Raw genomic sequence first — 17,034 nt, 5'->3', positions numbered from 1 at the left:
CTTGGGTGAGAAAAATGTAACCTTTAGCACACTATTGGTTACAGAGTTGTGCAGCCGGAGAAGGTTAAGGCCAATAGTGATTATGAATTGTTGATCAGCTAACTTGAAAAGTTAATCTTGGTCCTGTCGAATATTTTGAGGTAACATTATCAACATGTCCTGATTTGATGTCAAGTTACAAATGAAACCGGCTTTACACATTCTGTTGTATGTTTTGTTACAAAGGTCTGCAATGTGACATTACCCTAATGCACCTCAAAGTTCTGTCTTTATCATTATTTGCCAAGAAATGTCATGTGTGGCAAAGCTTCTTTGCATTCACCTTTCTAACCACCCTCACCAAAACTGTGAGACACACATTGTGCAATGAAGATACATCACGTTACATGTTATTGATACATTGCCTAGCTTTCTTGGACTTGTTCCACAAGAATCAGGTCAACTAAAATTAAACCTATAATCAAGTCCCAGAAAGGCCATGTATAAATATTAGTACAAAGATATCATCTGCCCAATATCCACGGTATTAGTAAACTTAAAGTGCTGCTGAGAAACACCAGTGAATTGTTTACCTGGGGCAGGGTAGGGTGTGCATGAAAATCTGGGGTACCATTACTGTGAGATATAAGCCATCATCTGACTTTAACATTAGCAAGATAAGGAACCTGGGTGTATCATATGTAGCAGTCTGGGCAGATGTAAAAGAGATAAATACCTTAATGGAGCATGCAACTTTCAGGTTTGGTTCGAGAGAAAGCTCAAGAATGAATTGTAGCAGGTCATCAATTAAATCTTTTATTGCATGCCCTCTCGTAATCTCCAAGCAGATGTTGGGGTAGACAATTGTAAAGTTTCCTGATGTTACAAATGTACAATTAATGTCCACCCATCATCTGCTTGGAGAATAGACCTCCCCATGGTCCTTGTAGGGACGTACCAGGTATGCGTTTGTGCAAGTCAGTGTTGTGCACAGAGTCAGGAATAGCGATGATGCTACATCATATTCTAACACCTACGTGTACTATAAGTCAGCAATAACCATATTTGCATAGTGCTGCTTGTCCCTCAGGCTGTGCCAACATTTGCCAGAACCACGGAAGTCAGACTCAGAAAACCTCATGATTGCAGGGATCAATAGTACAGTAGTTGTTTACTCTCGCTTGTGTATAAACTGTACCTGCCAATCTTCTTTAGCATGTTTGAGTCTGAATTTGGACACATCATTCAGCTGTATGTGATTATAATTGAGAGAACAAAAAATAAAACAACATAAGTGTAAAGTCATGTTTTGACAACATGAACATATCAACATTGCACCACTCTGGCCCTGTTCCTGAATTTCGCAGCAATGAAGGTCTTAGTACTGTGAAATTTTAGTTCTAATGCTTAGTGACACTTCACAGCAAGTTACAGTGCTGTTCTTTCGCATGTCTTAAAAAGAATTAAAGTTATTTCTTAAGTTTGCGCCCTGACTGGTCAAACATTATAATTTCAGAAATACCGGTAGTTTTGGGGAGTGGAATAATGACTCAGGGCTATACCACATTTATACATGTCTTGTCTTGTTTATTTATGTTGCAAAATCTGTGTGGTGTTTACTTGTTTGAAACAAGTAATAGATTTGACCTGGCCACTGAAGACCTTTCCTAGCTGTGATCACAACATTCAAGCCTGACCTGACCTGACAGGCCCTGCAGCAAGTCAGCCAAATTCAGACCTCAAACATGTGCATCAGGTGTCCCAAAATGGCAGGACCACAGATTATTGCCAGATAACTTTGATTCTTCAGGGCTTTCCCTGAATTATCCAGTAATTGTAACCATGCAGCTTAAAAGGACAGGAACAACACTCAGTTTTCAACCTAACCTTTCCAATGCAAGGGCATCATAATTAAATTGTGACACTTTACACATTGAAGAGTACTAAGTGTTTTCCTCAAATGTCTTCAAGGTGACTTAGAGGTGAGTTAAGTATGGATCACTGACAGCTAGGGTAAGGTGAACAATGTGCCTGACAGAGTTACTGTAAATCTTGATATATTTGCAGAGGTTTTATGTTTGTAGTTTTGTCGAATTGACCTTTCCATATGCCCAGTAAAATCATCACACCCAAACATTTCAGACCTTTGGTCTACTAACATTATAGCGTTTTACACTGATCATGCCAACCGCAACCAATAAACACTACCCCAAAATGAAGTCCTCTAGAACCTGAACAAATTTACAGTATGGTGCAATACAGATCGATGAGTGCAAGTGTCACAACATTATGCTAAAATGTCAGATAAATTTGCATATGTATGGTCGAAGGGTGGGTACTGCATTGACCAATCCCAACAATGCCACATCCACAAAATATTCAACCTGAATGGGCTCACTGAGCTAAATGCTTTTGTCCCTAAAAATAGCCCAGTACGTATATACCTGTCATTGGGTATCCGAGAACGCAGAAGCATGACTTATTGACTACGGACACCTTAATGTGCATGTATGTGCTATGATTTTAGCGTTTCTTTCAATATAGTCCATTAATTCTAAGGCATTGGTTACAGAAAAAGGAATTGGATGCCATCCCAGTAGTTCTGGGTGGCGACAGATATAAGGCCAGGAATATATTATATTCTATGATATGAAAATATTTCCTGTATTGCAGTTGTCTGGTACATAGGTCTAGCATTCAGCATATCAACCAATACATCCTGCCCTCCAGTAGTACCTAAAGCCCACACACAATGTTCGTGTATCATACATGAATGTAAGCTTATTTTCAAAACATAACAGTTGTATTACCCACCGGATTCAAGAAATATACTATATCTTACTTGTGTTTGAATCATAACGATTTATTGATGTCAAATTAAACATACAATGTACCAGAAATCAGCCTGATTTTCTTATTAAATGTGGTATTCCTGCTGAATTGTAATTGCAATAATTATGAATTACTACTACATACAGGCTTAATTAAATCGTATCTCCGACCTGGGTATTTCTACGTTGTAATGGGTAATGAATAACCAAGTAACCAAGGCATCTCAGTGATTAAGTATTGTCAAACCATCCTTTAAAGACATGGTCTGAAATAGGAAAATGTTGATATGCTGCCCGTAATATATCCTCACATGAAAACGAACAATGGATTGGTCCAGGGTAAGACAGCTATAATCACAGATGGTCACATTCGCTCCTTATAATGTATGTCAGAGGGGGATGGAAAGGCATTATCGTCTCCGCGCTCATCCATTTTGTAAAGTGGCAGGACAACGCTTCTAATGTAATCAGCTCGCAGGACAGGCCGGCTCTGCTTTTTCTCAAGAGCTTGGATGGACAGACTGTTCCATTAACTGTGTTATAACGACCAAAGTGGTGCTGGTAATGTGAATAGCGGGAGCCACAGAAAAGATGATAGCAAGCTTAGGTTAAGTTGAATGTGATAAATGTTTGAAATTGTACACACACTGTAGGTAAGGATGTTATATTTTTTTCCGTATCTTGTCTCTGCTAGCCCAAAGTTGTGATTCACTCACTGTGATTGAAGCCAAAAAATCAATAGTTTGGACATTAGTAGGTGCAAGATACAACTTGTCCCTATGTATGTGATGTACATGTATATCAGGAGAAGTGCCATTATGAAAGGGGTTATATTTTCAATTACATTTTGATTCAGCTCATTACCTATTGTTGTGATCTTTATACTCTTCTTCTTTTATGAATCTAATTATAAATTGTAGAAAAGGACAAACAAAACCACTAGCATTATCGCGAGAAATGAAATGTTATCATTACCATACACGAATATCCTTTTATTCCAAACATCCCTTAACTCAAGCTGATATAATTTCTCTTACAAAACCTTTAATTTTCCCTTCAAAATCTAATATCAAAATGTCTTGTTCAACTGGGTACACTTGGTAAATACAGGATAACCATCTGATTATTAAACCTTTTCCACAAGAGACGACAAGCAGACAACCTTCTTAAGAACCCCTTCTTAATGTTTTCATAATAGCAGGTTTGCCCACCCGCATCTAAGCCCTATGCACAAATTCACTTTTTAGTGCCCATGCTTGTACCCGACTGCCTCGAGGTATACCTTGTTGCATTGGTATTCTCCTCCTGTCTCCTAGCCCCATCCCACCGCGAGATAACGCAGCGTCTTCACAGGCAGAGCTTCTGATATTGATGGGCTCCTCTGCACGTAGCATAAATTGTGTATAAAGAACAATCTGACTCGTAGGGTAAAGCTCATATCAGAGGGCGCACACCTCTTACTGTACCAGGGCTAGCTGTCTCCAGGACCTGTCCCTCTGTCCAGGGACGGAAATTTGCTTGTTGGGATGTAAAAAAAATTTCACTCTGTCCGTCCCAAAATCTGAACTTTATGACATGAAATTGATGAAAATGTATCCCTATGAGCTTGAAATGACAAATTTAACCAAAAAAAGTCAAAACATCCGCTCCCAAACACTGAGTGTACTGTACTGTATTACCAGTTCATAATGACCTGGGTAACTGAGGAATTATAATTACATCACATGTATTTCACCAGGACTGGAATCAAGCCAACATTTCTGCTCGACCCACAATTTATATCAATCTTGTTCTGCACTGATTTTTTTTGTTCATCTTGAATGAGGGACAGTCGGCACCTTTCTTTTTAAACGGAAAGGGAAAGAGGCTGGGGCGAAAATATGGAGTAAGAAATCATTTGTATGTCTTCTCCATCAACATTTCAAAAGGATCTTTGGCTTGCTACAGTGATACATTTCTTGAAGGATATTCCCAAATCCCAAGGCTACACCCTTATGTTCTGGCACCCCTATGTTCCGATACCCCAACCCTAATAACCTAGGGGTGTAGGAAAATAGGGTTGTTGCCATTCCATTCCCAAAGCTTGCACCCAACACTTGTAGCTACCAGGTAATTAAGAAAGCCAATATATAAATGATTGGGAAGTGTCACTTGGAGATACACTTCGGTGGTCCTAAATTGTTCACCTCTATTAACATCCATCAAATTCACATCTAACTCGGATATAAGTTCATTCTGTTTCAAGATCTCGTTTTAACCTTGAGAATAACCTTCAAATTGCAACATTAAGATACCGCCTGGTCATATAACATACCAGTAATAATAATACAGTGTAGTTTACTGTAGTACTAGTATCCATGGGGTCTTACTTTTAACTTTGGGAACTGTAGTATTTTGGTGCAGATAGGGGTAGATAATTGCAGACATTTCTATTCATAGCGTACGAGTGTCTTTCTGGATACTGTAAAATACAGAAATATTTGCGGTGGCTTTTTGTTAGAGGTTTTCGCGGTAAGCTCTTTGCCGCAAACTTAAAACCACTGTCATGATGATTTTTTTGCCACCTACCCCCTTGTCTACTGAGTACTGTTACATGTATCTCAAAAGCGAAGTTAAAATCACCGCAAACACTCAATTTTCTCCCTACGGCCAAAATAAAACCATGCGAACTAAAATGCATTTAACAGTTAATCAGATTCATTCTGATAAAGCTATTTTGTTTTAGTTCACTGCTCTGTGTACAAAGGGTGTTGTATCTGCAATTTTCAGAAGACATTTTCAACATTGTCAAATTTTATTTTGTGTACCAAAGGATACTTGTTAAACAAGCATTAGGACCAGGAAGAAAGCAGACTAAAATAATCACATACAGTATAGACACACTTATCATGCAAACAAAGAAGTTTCATTAAAGGTATGTCATCAATCATGTATCTATAGTGGATGTGCAAGATGCAATTAAAGAAGGTACAAAGCAATTCCAATTCCTGATCAACTGCTCCTGATAAATCACAAGTCATTTCATGTGTTCTTGCTCTGAATTTCATTTGTACTGTCCTGTCACAGCATTTTAATATACATGCACCTCATACAGTTACGATAGTTACAAGTATATGATGATCCTTGATTTTGGAGACAACGAATTATAAAGACCTTTTAACTAATTCATTCCTGACGCTATGAGAAAGTCATAGATTCATAGAAATTTCTTCTATGTCCACCAAGCCTTGATTTTAGAGACACAAAATTAGACTATATATAGAGTGACCTTATAACGAATTCATTCCAGGTGCCAAAAGAATGTCAAACATTCATTGAAGCTTCTAATATGGCCATGTGGAGGAGGCATTTCCGAGCTTGAATCCTCCCTTACCTTACACATTTATCTTACATTGGAAACATATGATTTACCTAGTTTCTGCGCATGACTATTTTGAAGTTCCTGTCAAACTGGCCATCACCACGGTCTTCTTTTTCTTTTTGGCAACCATTTTCCTCCTCTTTGATTCCTTCTCTTGCAATGACTGTGTTCTCTTCACACACAGAGCCTGCAAGCCACCCTCCTCTTCTTGTGCTACATCTCTCCCCATCTTCCTTTTCGTTTGCTTTGCTTTCCTTTCAGATTTCTTTGTCACATCTTTAGCTTCCATTTTAGCTTCTTCATTTTGACTTTGGTCTTCCTCTGACATCAGTGGAATGAAATCTTGACTTTTGGAAGTGCCCTTGGGAACTTCAGCAGCCTTCTGCATTTCACCACTGCTACCCTCATCCTTACCATCCATGCCTTCTTCATCTGAACTTCCTGTTTCGTTCTCATCTTCTTTGCTGGAAACCTCTTCTACTCCAGGTACATTCAGCCAGGAGATTTGGATGGGAGGTGTCCGTGCAGTCACAAACTCAACCAGCGGATCAAAAGTTGTGTCATGTTCTGCTGATGTTTTCTGATTGAAAAAAAAAAAGACAATTCATTCATACTGTTTTGAATACACGTCTTTGATTATGCCATCCCATGATTGAAGATCGTTTAACCAATAATGTCCTTGATTTAACTTAATAACAAAATATACTTGGCTTTCTAGTCAAATGCAAGTTAAAAGCACAAACATTAGTCTGTGCAGTTTGAATCAAATCAAATTCTATTCAGTACATCTATTGTTTGTATTGTACTATCAAAGAATTGAACTTTTAACAGGTCCCAGAGCATACTGGGAGATGTAGGGCACTATGGGATACACAGGGGGGCAAACTGTCTGGTACAGCCTATGTTGTCCTGATACAAATAATGCACATCTTACTTTAAATAAAAGTCAAGCAGAATGTCAGTTTGTGGAACAAACCTTGAAGCCCATCGCAGCGACAGTTCTGAAGTTGAGAATGGGGGCGACTGTTTCACTCAGTCCAGACAGGCACAGAGCCGGGACGCGGCGGACAGCACTCAGCAGGACCAGGTGCTGTGTCATCAGGGCCGGCTTCACGGACCGGCACACCAGAACCAGCCGTAACCGGTCCTTCTCCAGGGCTTTGGTCACCTCATTGATGCCCAGAACCAGCTGGGACCTACAAACAGATTAATGGAAAGTGAAAATCCTTCCCAAACCTCATACTAGGGTAGTGCCCATTTCTGTTTCTGTAGTCCTTGGGCCATACAGTTGTGCAAGCACTACAGCATGGGCTAGTCCACTGGTAGAAGGTTTTTGGTCAAAGAATATGATCAGAGTAACTATCATGTACAATGTATCACAAACTGGTAACCAGTAAACAAAACTTAAGATACCATATGTAGGTTTGTTAATTAACAAACCTACATATGGTATCTTAAGTTTTGTTTACTGGTTACCAGTTTGTGATACATTGTACATGATAATTATAATCATTAGATTTTACAGAATGCTGATGAACTGATGTTCAATTTCAGAGTGCAATTTCCCTTTTTTTTAGCTCTGTCTTTTCGAACTCAAAGCGTATGGCTTTTTCGATAGCTGATAGTGCAATGTGCCTTCAGTAAGGTCCTATTTTATAGCCAAGTGCACCTTAAAACAGTTACTACATGTAGAACATCTTGGTCCCTTTTTATCAAAAGGTATGGCACACAATGTGCATCCATTTCCTTTTATGTGATGATTTCCTAATAGTACTGCAGGATGTACATTTGTAGTACTGATTATTGTGCAGGGTTTTCAGTATCACAATTTTCTGTTAGTGACAAATACACTCACTTCAACCGTCTCGCCAACTCTAGTTCCTCCTCACTGCGTGCAGGCTTCCCAGCATCCTCTGCAGTCCTTGCCCGTTTCCGTTTCCCCTTGGACGTCTCCTTCCTGAGGTAGGTGCTGACGGCACCAAGGTCACTGAGGGTGAGACCAGGTAAGACTTCAGGGGTCACGATACAATTGCAAGCAGCATATGAATGAAGACCTTTATTGTCCATATTGCCCACTGGATTAAGTATAGGTCACAACAAAAAGTCTGATACACGTATAGATTGCCAAGCTAGTACGAAGCCTTGTAAGTGAATTCGGCCTCTTCTTGCTTCTTTGAGATAGCGGAAATGTAAGAATATTAGAGAGCCATGTAAAAACACTGATTCATGTCATGAGAAGAGTTTCAGATATGTGTTTCTTTCACATGTCAATATTGGCCAGATTTCCCTGACGACAACATCCTGCTCTTGATACGACAATGCTTTCACCGTGAACAAAGTTGCCCTTTACTAAACTGTTGGGAAATTTACGACTTTACATTGTAAATCTCATGAAATTGTCAATAACTAAGTAGGTCAAAAATACTACTTCTTAATGGATACCCTTTTTTTTCTGTCCCAATCATACAAAGAGAATGTCAACCCTAGATAAATGATTGTGTGGCTGGCCTACTACTGCTTAATTACTACTAAAAAGAAATTCTAAGTGAACTCAAGATTTCAAGAAATCTTTGAAGTATGAGCCAAACTATGACTTACTCAATTTCAAAGTCAACAGTCTCCCTGATACTGACACTCTGAATGATTAGTTTTAACAGTTCCTCACATGACACCACAATGGTAAGTTGTGACATTTTATTTTACAGCCAGAATACATACATTTACATCCTATAGTTTTCTCAAATATTACAATGTTATGTGTATGCCCATCACAAATAAAGTAAGTTGTTACTGTGAACTATTTTTGTTGTTGTTCTTATAATATAAGCCAGGAACTGATCATTGACTTAGCAGTATATGACAGAAATACTCCTTCTTTACCTATCACTCAATAAACAGTAGACAAGTAGATGAACTGTTATTCGACAAGCAGCAAATTTAAAAGCTTGACTGATCACAGTTAAACAAGACTTACTAGTAGTTGATCTGCTGATTGAAAGTTGTTATCACTTCATATCGTTTCAAGTTACCATGTTGTCCATTGTGATGTCAACTTGACTATGTAGACAGTCAAAAGCGGTAAATGTTAAGAGTAAACTTAAATGTTATTTTTGGTATACTCACTAAGCCTGATAGATACAAAATGTATTATTGCTACATTACTATATGTACATACATACACACTACAACATGTGTCATGTTTGTTTGCTAACATGTAATGTAAAGACAGTCAAAAATCTTTCTCCATGATGAACTACAAAAAGTAGCTCTCCTCTCAAATGGCTTCTTTCACCTTTCCTTACTTGATAGATATATCATGAGATGCTTGACCTTCTAGCAGTCATGTTCCTTATCTTGCTATTTCTTCAATCTAGGAGGACAGAAATTCTGAATGATCTTTGTCCTTGATACATAACAAACACGGCAACAATTCACGAACTTCATACTAATCTTTAGTCTTAGTCTTACCAACCATCAAGCCGACTTACACAAATTACAACTCTTCCATCAAGACTTCAGTGGAGTAATTCTAAGACAAGTGTCTAGTTATCTTTTCATGACAAGCTCAGATGAATTGAGAGCATATTTTACAAGACACCAAAGAGCAGTAAATGTAGCAGAAAACATGGGGCTACAAAACCACTGGTTCTTAACCTTCATCCTACTAAGGTAGCCATTTGAAACCATATTTGTATTGGATATTGGGTTAGGTAGCAGGGTGGATGTTAACCCCAGATGTCCCTGAAGGCTTGTTCTTCCGGCCCATCCTGCAGACCTTGCAGTTCTTTCAGTCCTTCTATCACCAACCGAATATGGGCCTTTATTCTCCCAGAATCCTTTGTCAGTCGTTCCGCGTGTTCCGTCAGATGTTCGATCTTCTTGTCGATGAATTTCAGAGCCTCGCCGTGCGTGAATTCTACGTAGAATCCAAACCCCACCGCAACAAAGATCTTGCTGACGTCCGGAACTTTCGCCTGTACGTAGAAGTTACATCCTAAGTCAACTTTAGTCCTCAGTTCTCCTTTGGGGAAATCCACCTCTTGCATTCGCTCGATGTTTGTCTTAAGCTGGAGATATTCCGACATCTTTGCGTAGATTTCATCGCGACTGTCGAGAGTCTTCTGTAGATCAACCTTGAGTCTGTCATTGAGAAACTTCTCGTATTCCGTGACTTTCTGTCCTACTTCTGCAGTGTCAGGATCCAACTCCATATTTCTTGTAATTTTGAATACAGACCGAACCTTGAAAAAGTCACTATGTGGACTGTTCACTTAATGTCATACCAACCTTTTGAGCTTGTTGAGGATTTCAGGAGTGACACCCTTCTCCAGAGTAGGCCTAGAAACAAAAAAAGGACAATATATTATGATAATGGTGTTCATGTGTTAGTAAAATAACACATATACTGTGCATGTATCTTAAATAAAAGTCTATGCACATTCGTACATACCATGGCCTTGCTATCTTTCCTTCAAAATTATTCTCTTTTCTTCCTCACTTTCCTGCATAATATTCTATGTGAAGATTTTTAAACATTCCCATTCGATTAACGATCATCTTTTAAGTTCATATGCATGTGGATAATAGTGTCCAGAGACTACAAGGTCTTTTTCTGTTATATTCATCGGGGGATGGTCCAAATTTCTACCCTTGTTCAACTTTATTTTGCGAAGGAAAAAAAGTATGCCCCCCTCCCACTTTGTAAGGCGCATGTGGTGACTAAAATGGCTACGCAAAAGGTACCTTTCTGTCAAAACTACAACTCATAAATGAACATATTGTATACTGTTCCCTTCCCTATATGTTGATGTTTGATTTGACTCACCATGTGCGCTGGTACGGGCTGTCTAACAGCGTCTTGGCGACGGGTTTTGGAGTGAAAGTTCGGACGGACCCTTCTAACACCGGGGCCGCCATGCTGACTGTACCATTAATTGGAGAAGAAGGGGACAAATTATTTTTCGATGTTCTAACATGATTGATAGTCTACTATTATGCTTTTTGAACAAGTGAAAATGTATATATAATACTAATTTTTATTTGTTGTAGTATGCAACTATGTATAACCAACATTGTTAGATAAAACTAAAGTTTGTATTTTCACCCCTTCAGGATGTAGTGGTATAAGATTTAAGGGTCAAAGGGCAAGAAACCGCGGGAAAATTTAGTAGATTATTTATTTTCGATACCTGTTGTGTCGGCCACTGAAACCTCCCACTACTAACCCTGTGGAAGCGTTCAGGTAGAAGATAGTAAAAACAGTTGAATAGGAAGATGCCACCGAGAAGAGGAGGCGGTGAGAAGGGAAAAGGCTCCAGTAGCGAGGAAAAAGATCAGTGGGTCGTGGTAGTTCCAGGTCAGCCGCCCCCCTCCCCACATATATTCATTTCTCAGTTTATATTTCTCTAGCCTTGTACAATAGTTTTGTCCTAGACACTATGCCCCATGCGGGGTCTTTTCTAGTATTGTGTAGATGTAGATTTAGTTTTGGTACCTAAGAAGTCGAGCTATTTTTTTAGGAGTGTAGAAATATCTGTGTAAAAAAGTTTCGAATGAAGTAACTTAGTCAAGTCAAGTCAAAGTCAAGTCAAAGCCTTTATTTTACTTCGAATGCTTGTTCGGCCATAAGGAAAGCTTGATAATACTGAATCTCACATGAGAATTGTATTTATTTGTAAACAGATATATTACAAGACTTTCGAGATATATTTTGCATGCAAGATGAGTTATAAAAGATATAAGGAACATGACTTAAAATTTTGCTTGCTTCAGTAGAATATCAAAGCTTGTCTATTTTGATACAGATTCAGTTGCTGAAAGCCAAGATGAGGGACCAACTTTTGTCAAGCTTCTTCATCCCAAAACAGGTTTGACTTTTCAACTTTGATCACTTTTGTGTGTATGCTTCATGACTGTTGTGTTGACAGAGGGGATGTTAAGCCATTTGTCCTACATATATGTATGGAGAGCCTCAAGCGTCAAACCTCTGCATGTAAAGGACCCAACACACTTGGTTTTAGATGTAAATGGAGAGCTTCATTGCACCATCAGCTATAGAAAAAATGGTACACTTCATGCCATCTTACCGTAAAACTATATGTTGATCGCTGTTTGTCCATTCCACTATTTTTCCAATTCCATGCAGAAAAAGTGCCATATTGCACCACCAGCCATAGAAAAAGTGTTACACTTTGGCCCAACCGGAGATGTTTTCCTTATCTTATATAATTTGTGACTTTTTCATCGCTGTTTGTCCAGACATTTAATGATTTCTGTGTGGGTATTTTTCCAGAGAAAGGTGCCATGTTCCTGTTCTCCAAGGATAACCATCAGGTCCTGGAGGTCGTGGCTTTCCAGGAGGAATTCAGGTCCTGGTTCATTGGCGAATCTGTTCAACAAGGTGAAATCATACTGTGCATTCTCCTATTATCTATATGATTTACATTATTCACATAATTTTGTGTTTGCTACAATAATGTAACATTTTACACTCTATTCGTGCATCTATGTCATGCACAACTTTGGACCAGTATGCTTTGCAAATAAGAGCAGTCACAAGCAGACAAGTTATGACATGGTATTGTGAATGATTTTTAAGATTTTAGTTGTTGTAATTATGGAAAAATGATATGCATTGAAGATTGAACATATTTTTTTTAATCCTACTAAAATCAATGTTTCAGATGGAAGCTTGCACATGGTGACCCCGGTTGACCCCCTGTTTTTGGTCTTACCTTATTTAGTAAAAGCATATGAGGTGAGCTCAACATTCTTCATTTCTAGTAGATGCTAAAGTAGGTGTTCATTATAAATAACAGTATTTCTGTTGACATTGAACAAATTTTACAGTTAATATGCTCACCAATTATACCATACATGTTTGTTATATGGTAATAGCCACATTCAAAGAAAATCATTACTCCTGCATGTGCTATACTATATAGGAGCAATGTCAGTGCAGCAAATGTACAAAGATGAGAGAACATATCATAAGGTGGTTGATATAATCTTTATAATCTGATTTCTTTTTATTTCAGAGTGGGATGTACATGCCCATAGACCAACTAGTGTCAGATGAGCAGTACCCAGACTGCATCAGGTTGTTAAGTTGTGTCAACCCATCTGACTTGGAACACATCTCTGATGTCAAAGGTCAGAGAACTTAAAATATTATTTACTTTATAATATCCTATTCCTTTCCTTATGGAACATGTCGACCTGTGAGGCATGCAATGTAAAGCTGAGCCATTTAACAAGTCTAAGGCTTTGATTTCAATGTTCTTTAGTAGTCTTATTAAAGGACATTAAAAGATGTTCTCTTTTATCCCTTTACTGAATTCCTCTGTTTACTACAGGGTCTGGTGATGTGAGGGCTTGCCGTTACAATGAAGAACGGACTCTGGAATGGTTAAAGCAGAAGGCAAGGGCTTAGTGTTTACTTTAAGTTGTTTTGTCTTTCAGTTGATCCTCCTTTAAATATGAGATGAAATTGCAGATATTTTGCGGAGTAAACATTTATATGTCTCACCAATCATGTTGCATGTAGTGTTTTGGCCTCAGCTTTGCATTAGCCAATCAACCTACAATTTGTTTACAAGCTGCAGATGAATTTTCACAGTAGCAATTTGCCATTTTCACCAGCCCCATCTAGTGATATTTTTCTGAACTGCATCCAAGAAACAGTATCATTAATGTGAACAGATACATATAGTAGTACATAATGATTCTCAAGAAATCTAATTGTTTTCACATAGCGGCAAAGGATTGTGTGTTGTTTGTGTTTTATAAAGATTTACATCTGCTTCAACTCAGTGCTGAAATAAAGGAAACTCAAACCTCAAACAATATGTTGATGAAGGTTTCTCAAGCAACTGGATGTATTATTTAAACAGTCAGGCGTTTCAGGTAGCATCCACTTCTGATGGAAGGTTACTGATGACAAAAGCTAGTCAATGCCACCTGAAACGTCTGACTGTTACCATAATCTATCCAGTTGATTGAGTGACTATTACCTTGCACACCTCAATCAATGTCTGTGTTGATACATGTAGGTGGAGCAGGTAGCAGACAAGCTGTCAGACAGCAGTGTGCGTGTGGCAGGAGGGGCACAATTACTCACCTTCACTCACAGTCTGAAATCTGAACAGGCTTCCAGAGGTAAAAAGCACTGATTGTACATGTATGACATAGAGCTGTGTACCGGTACACTGTACCGATACAGTACCGGGTACAATCAATTAGGTACAGGTCCAAAATACCTGACCCTGCTGTATCGGGTACTGGACCTGACTCAGGGGATGACCACTTTGACAGATAAGATTACTATGAAATTACCGTGGCAGTGCTCTAAAGGCACTCTAAAGCACAGAAAACACATTTGCATGGCTGGAGTCAAATTTTCATCTGTGTTTTCATAACAATAATACCTAGCAAAATCGAATACTATGTTTTTACCAGTTCAAACATGCTTTTGTCCTTATTGAAAATCTAGCATTTTCCGAACAAGTAGTTTAGGTACAGGTTCAGGTCCGGACCTGTACCTTAACCCGTGTACCTGTACCTGTACCTTAATTTTTTTTAAGGTACACAGCTCTAGTATGACATAAAAAAAAGGTCAAGTTCCCATAGCCTTTTTTTAAAGCTGTGAGGGCATGGGGTCTTGGCCCATCCCTCTCCATTCACATTTACATGTATGACGAATAACCAAGTAAAACCTGTCTAATCTTCAAGGCTTTACACTCTGGATTCAATTCTTTGCGATGTGTTGGGTGATTCCCAGATATAGAAGACAGTAAACAGTAAGATGTATGTCCAAAGAGAAATAATAGGTATCAGTTTTCAAGTCATACACACATACATGCAAGCAAAAGTTGATATTATACTTTTCTTAAAAAGAATATTCCATCATGGATCACCTATCATGAAAATGTTTCTTTGGTTCTCTTCACTTTTTTAGAGATACCCATTTTTGTTAGCTGTCATGTTAGTAATGCGATACTTGTCCCACACAGATGACTACCTGCGCTATGCCTGTGGACTGGTGTCAGATTACATCAGTACAGATCTCAGTAAGGAGCTGACTCAACACATGGGGTAGGTTATTATGGCAATCATCACTATTTTGAATACAGCTTTGGTTTATGTATTTTAAAGGACTTCTAAGGTGCTTTTTTGGTTTAATAGGCCACAGAAATTGCTCTTAAAGTGCTAGATATGTTGTGTTCTATCCTTACATTGAATAAGTCCATGGTGTTCTTGATGCAGTATAGGTGTTATACTGGTACCTTTAACGCTACTATGTATTGCAAGATGTGCGCATAATTTTCATATCTAGCATTTCTTTGAGTTTGTTGCTGAAGAATATATTAATTGACGTTGATTCCTATTTCCCAGAATCAAACTTCCTGAGAAGAAAGAGGTGAAGTGCACAGAGCCTCCAGCAAAGGTAATGATTATTGGCTTTTCCTAAGTAATTTTTCCTAAGGTGAAAAAGGTCACCAAGACCATGTCATCTTCTTACATTACTTTCTAGTATGGTTATATCGTTCAACAATTCAGTGCTAAGTTAAAAACTCTTGTGATTACCAAAGCACATGGATGTCTGTTTTGCAGAAAGCGAAACTGTCGGATATTCCAGAAGCGGCTGAAGACTACAGCAAACTTGCTGTTAAGGATGACAAACCCAAGGTGAGGTGGCCTGGGAGTAAAATGCCTGGGAGTAAAATTATGTTACTTACATGTACAATGTATTAATTTTATCTGATTTTTTTTCATATGTCAGGTTAGAGATTGCAATCTGTCAGTTTGCTGATTGTGTGATAGAGATCCCGATCACAGTCTGTAAAGATATTCCCTTAAAGGACACTTGTCACTTTGTATCAATGGGTATACTCTGTTGACAGATTGAGACCTCTACCGATAGAATTAGTGATTCTGTTACATTGCAATGTTTACCTTGACATATACATTATGGTAGTCACAAGTGAAGGATGATAAAATTTGATAAAGATATATCATGGCCATTGGCCAACACAAAGGCTTTGCCATTATAAAGTCTTACACATTTTGTATTTCCTATCTTGAAAATATCAGTATACAATTGTGATACAATTTGTGTTTGTAAAAAAGTATATTTAATACATCAAGCTCTCATTTCTGATTCAGAACACAAAGATGACAGCAGCTCAGAGGGCTCTCAGCAAAGTGGACAAAACCGGCATGAAGAGCATATCCAGCTTCTTCTCACCCAAGACTGCTGCTAAAAACAAGAAAAAGTGAAAGAGCAGAGAAGAACGTAGCCAGAAAAACAGTGACTGTTAGGGCTATATAGCACTGTATATTTTCAATTTGCCATTTCGGATATTTTGTATAGTCGACATAAAAGATTCAAAAAGTTTATAACAATTCTGTAACAATGCATTACATTGTTTATTTGGTTATCCATTTCCATCATAATAGTGTCCACATTTATTGAAATGCCTTCATTACGTACTTATACATGTAGATCAATAAACATGTGTTTTTGAGGGCTTTTTTACTATACTTACTATACTTTATATCATACTAAACATTTGAATAAAAGACAATTAGAGGTATTTTTATGAACATGATACTGGTTTATTACTTGTTAACTTTGACAAAGCACAAAGCTAACCAAAGGACATGTAGTTTCAAATGAAATATGTACAATTATATACGAATTTGATGATTTTGTTTATTTGTGTTTCTCCATGCTCTAAATTCAAATAATGCTCCATACAATAAAATAGCATAAAATGTCACCTTCAAGTCCTGCATTATTTATTTAATGTCTTCACAAAGTTACAGCTATTTTACCAGTAACATGTTAAATAGAATTTTTTG

General features: G+C 38.1%; 2 protein-coding genes across 2 annotated transcripts; one reads left to right on the top strand and one right to left on the bottom strand.

Annotated features, from left to right (window-relative positions):
- Window positions 1-5,585: 5,585 nt before the first annotated feature.
- On the bottom strand, window positions 5,586-11,105 carry LOC136422371 (ribonuclease P protein subunit p38-like). The gene is made up of 5 exons (XM_066410093.1): window positions 10,997-11,105; window positions 10,459-10,509; window positions 8,027-8,158; window positions 7,148-7,367; window positions 5,586-6,751 (listed from the first exon to the last, which is right to left on the bottom strand). The coding sequence occupies exons 1-5, from the start codon at window positions 11,086-11,088 to the stop codon at window positions 6,239-6,241; spliced, it is 1,008 nt and encodes a 335-aa protein (XP_066266190.1). The 5' UTR covers window positions 11,089-11,105; the 3' UTR covers window positions 5,586-6,238.
- Window positions 11,106-11,308: 203 nt separating this feature from the next.
- LOC136422372 (ribonuclease H2 subunit B-like) lies at window positions 11,309-16,952 on the top strand. Its single transcript, XM_066410094.1, has 11 exons — window positions 11,309-11,527; window positions 11,976-12,038; window positions 12,464-12,571; window positions 12,855-12,928; window positions 13,209-13,323; window positions 13,527-13,591; window positions 14,223-14,328; window positions 15,183-15,264; window positions 15,565-15,616; window positions 15,784-15,858; window positions 16,336-16,952. The coding sequence occupies exons 1-11, from the start codon at window positions 11,446-11,448 to the stop codon at window positions 16,447-16,449; spliced, it is 936 nt and encodes a 311-aa protein (XP_066266191.1). The 5' UTR covers window positions 11,309-11,445; the 3' UTR covers window positions 16,450-16,952.
- Window positions 16,953-17,034: the final 82 nt, after the last annotated feature.

The sequence above is a fragment of the Branchiostoma lanceolatum genome, chromosome 17 (assembly GCF_035083965.1).
Source record: "Branchiostoma lanceolatum isolate klBraLanc5 chromosome 17, klBraLanc5.hap2, whole genome shotgun sequence".
NCBI classification, from domain to species: Eukaryota; Metazoa; Chordata; class Leptocardii; order Amphioxiformes; family Branchiostomatidae; genus Branchiostoma; species Branchiostoma lanceolatum.
Note: the sequence above shows the minus strand (reverse complement) of the source record. Positions and strands in the feature narration are given on the sequence as shown.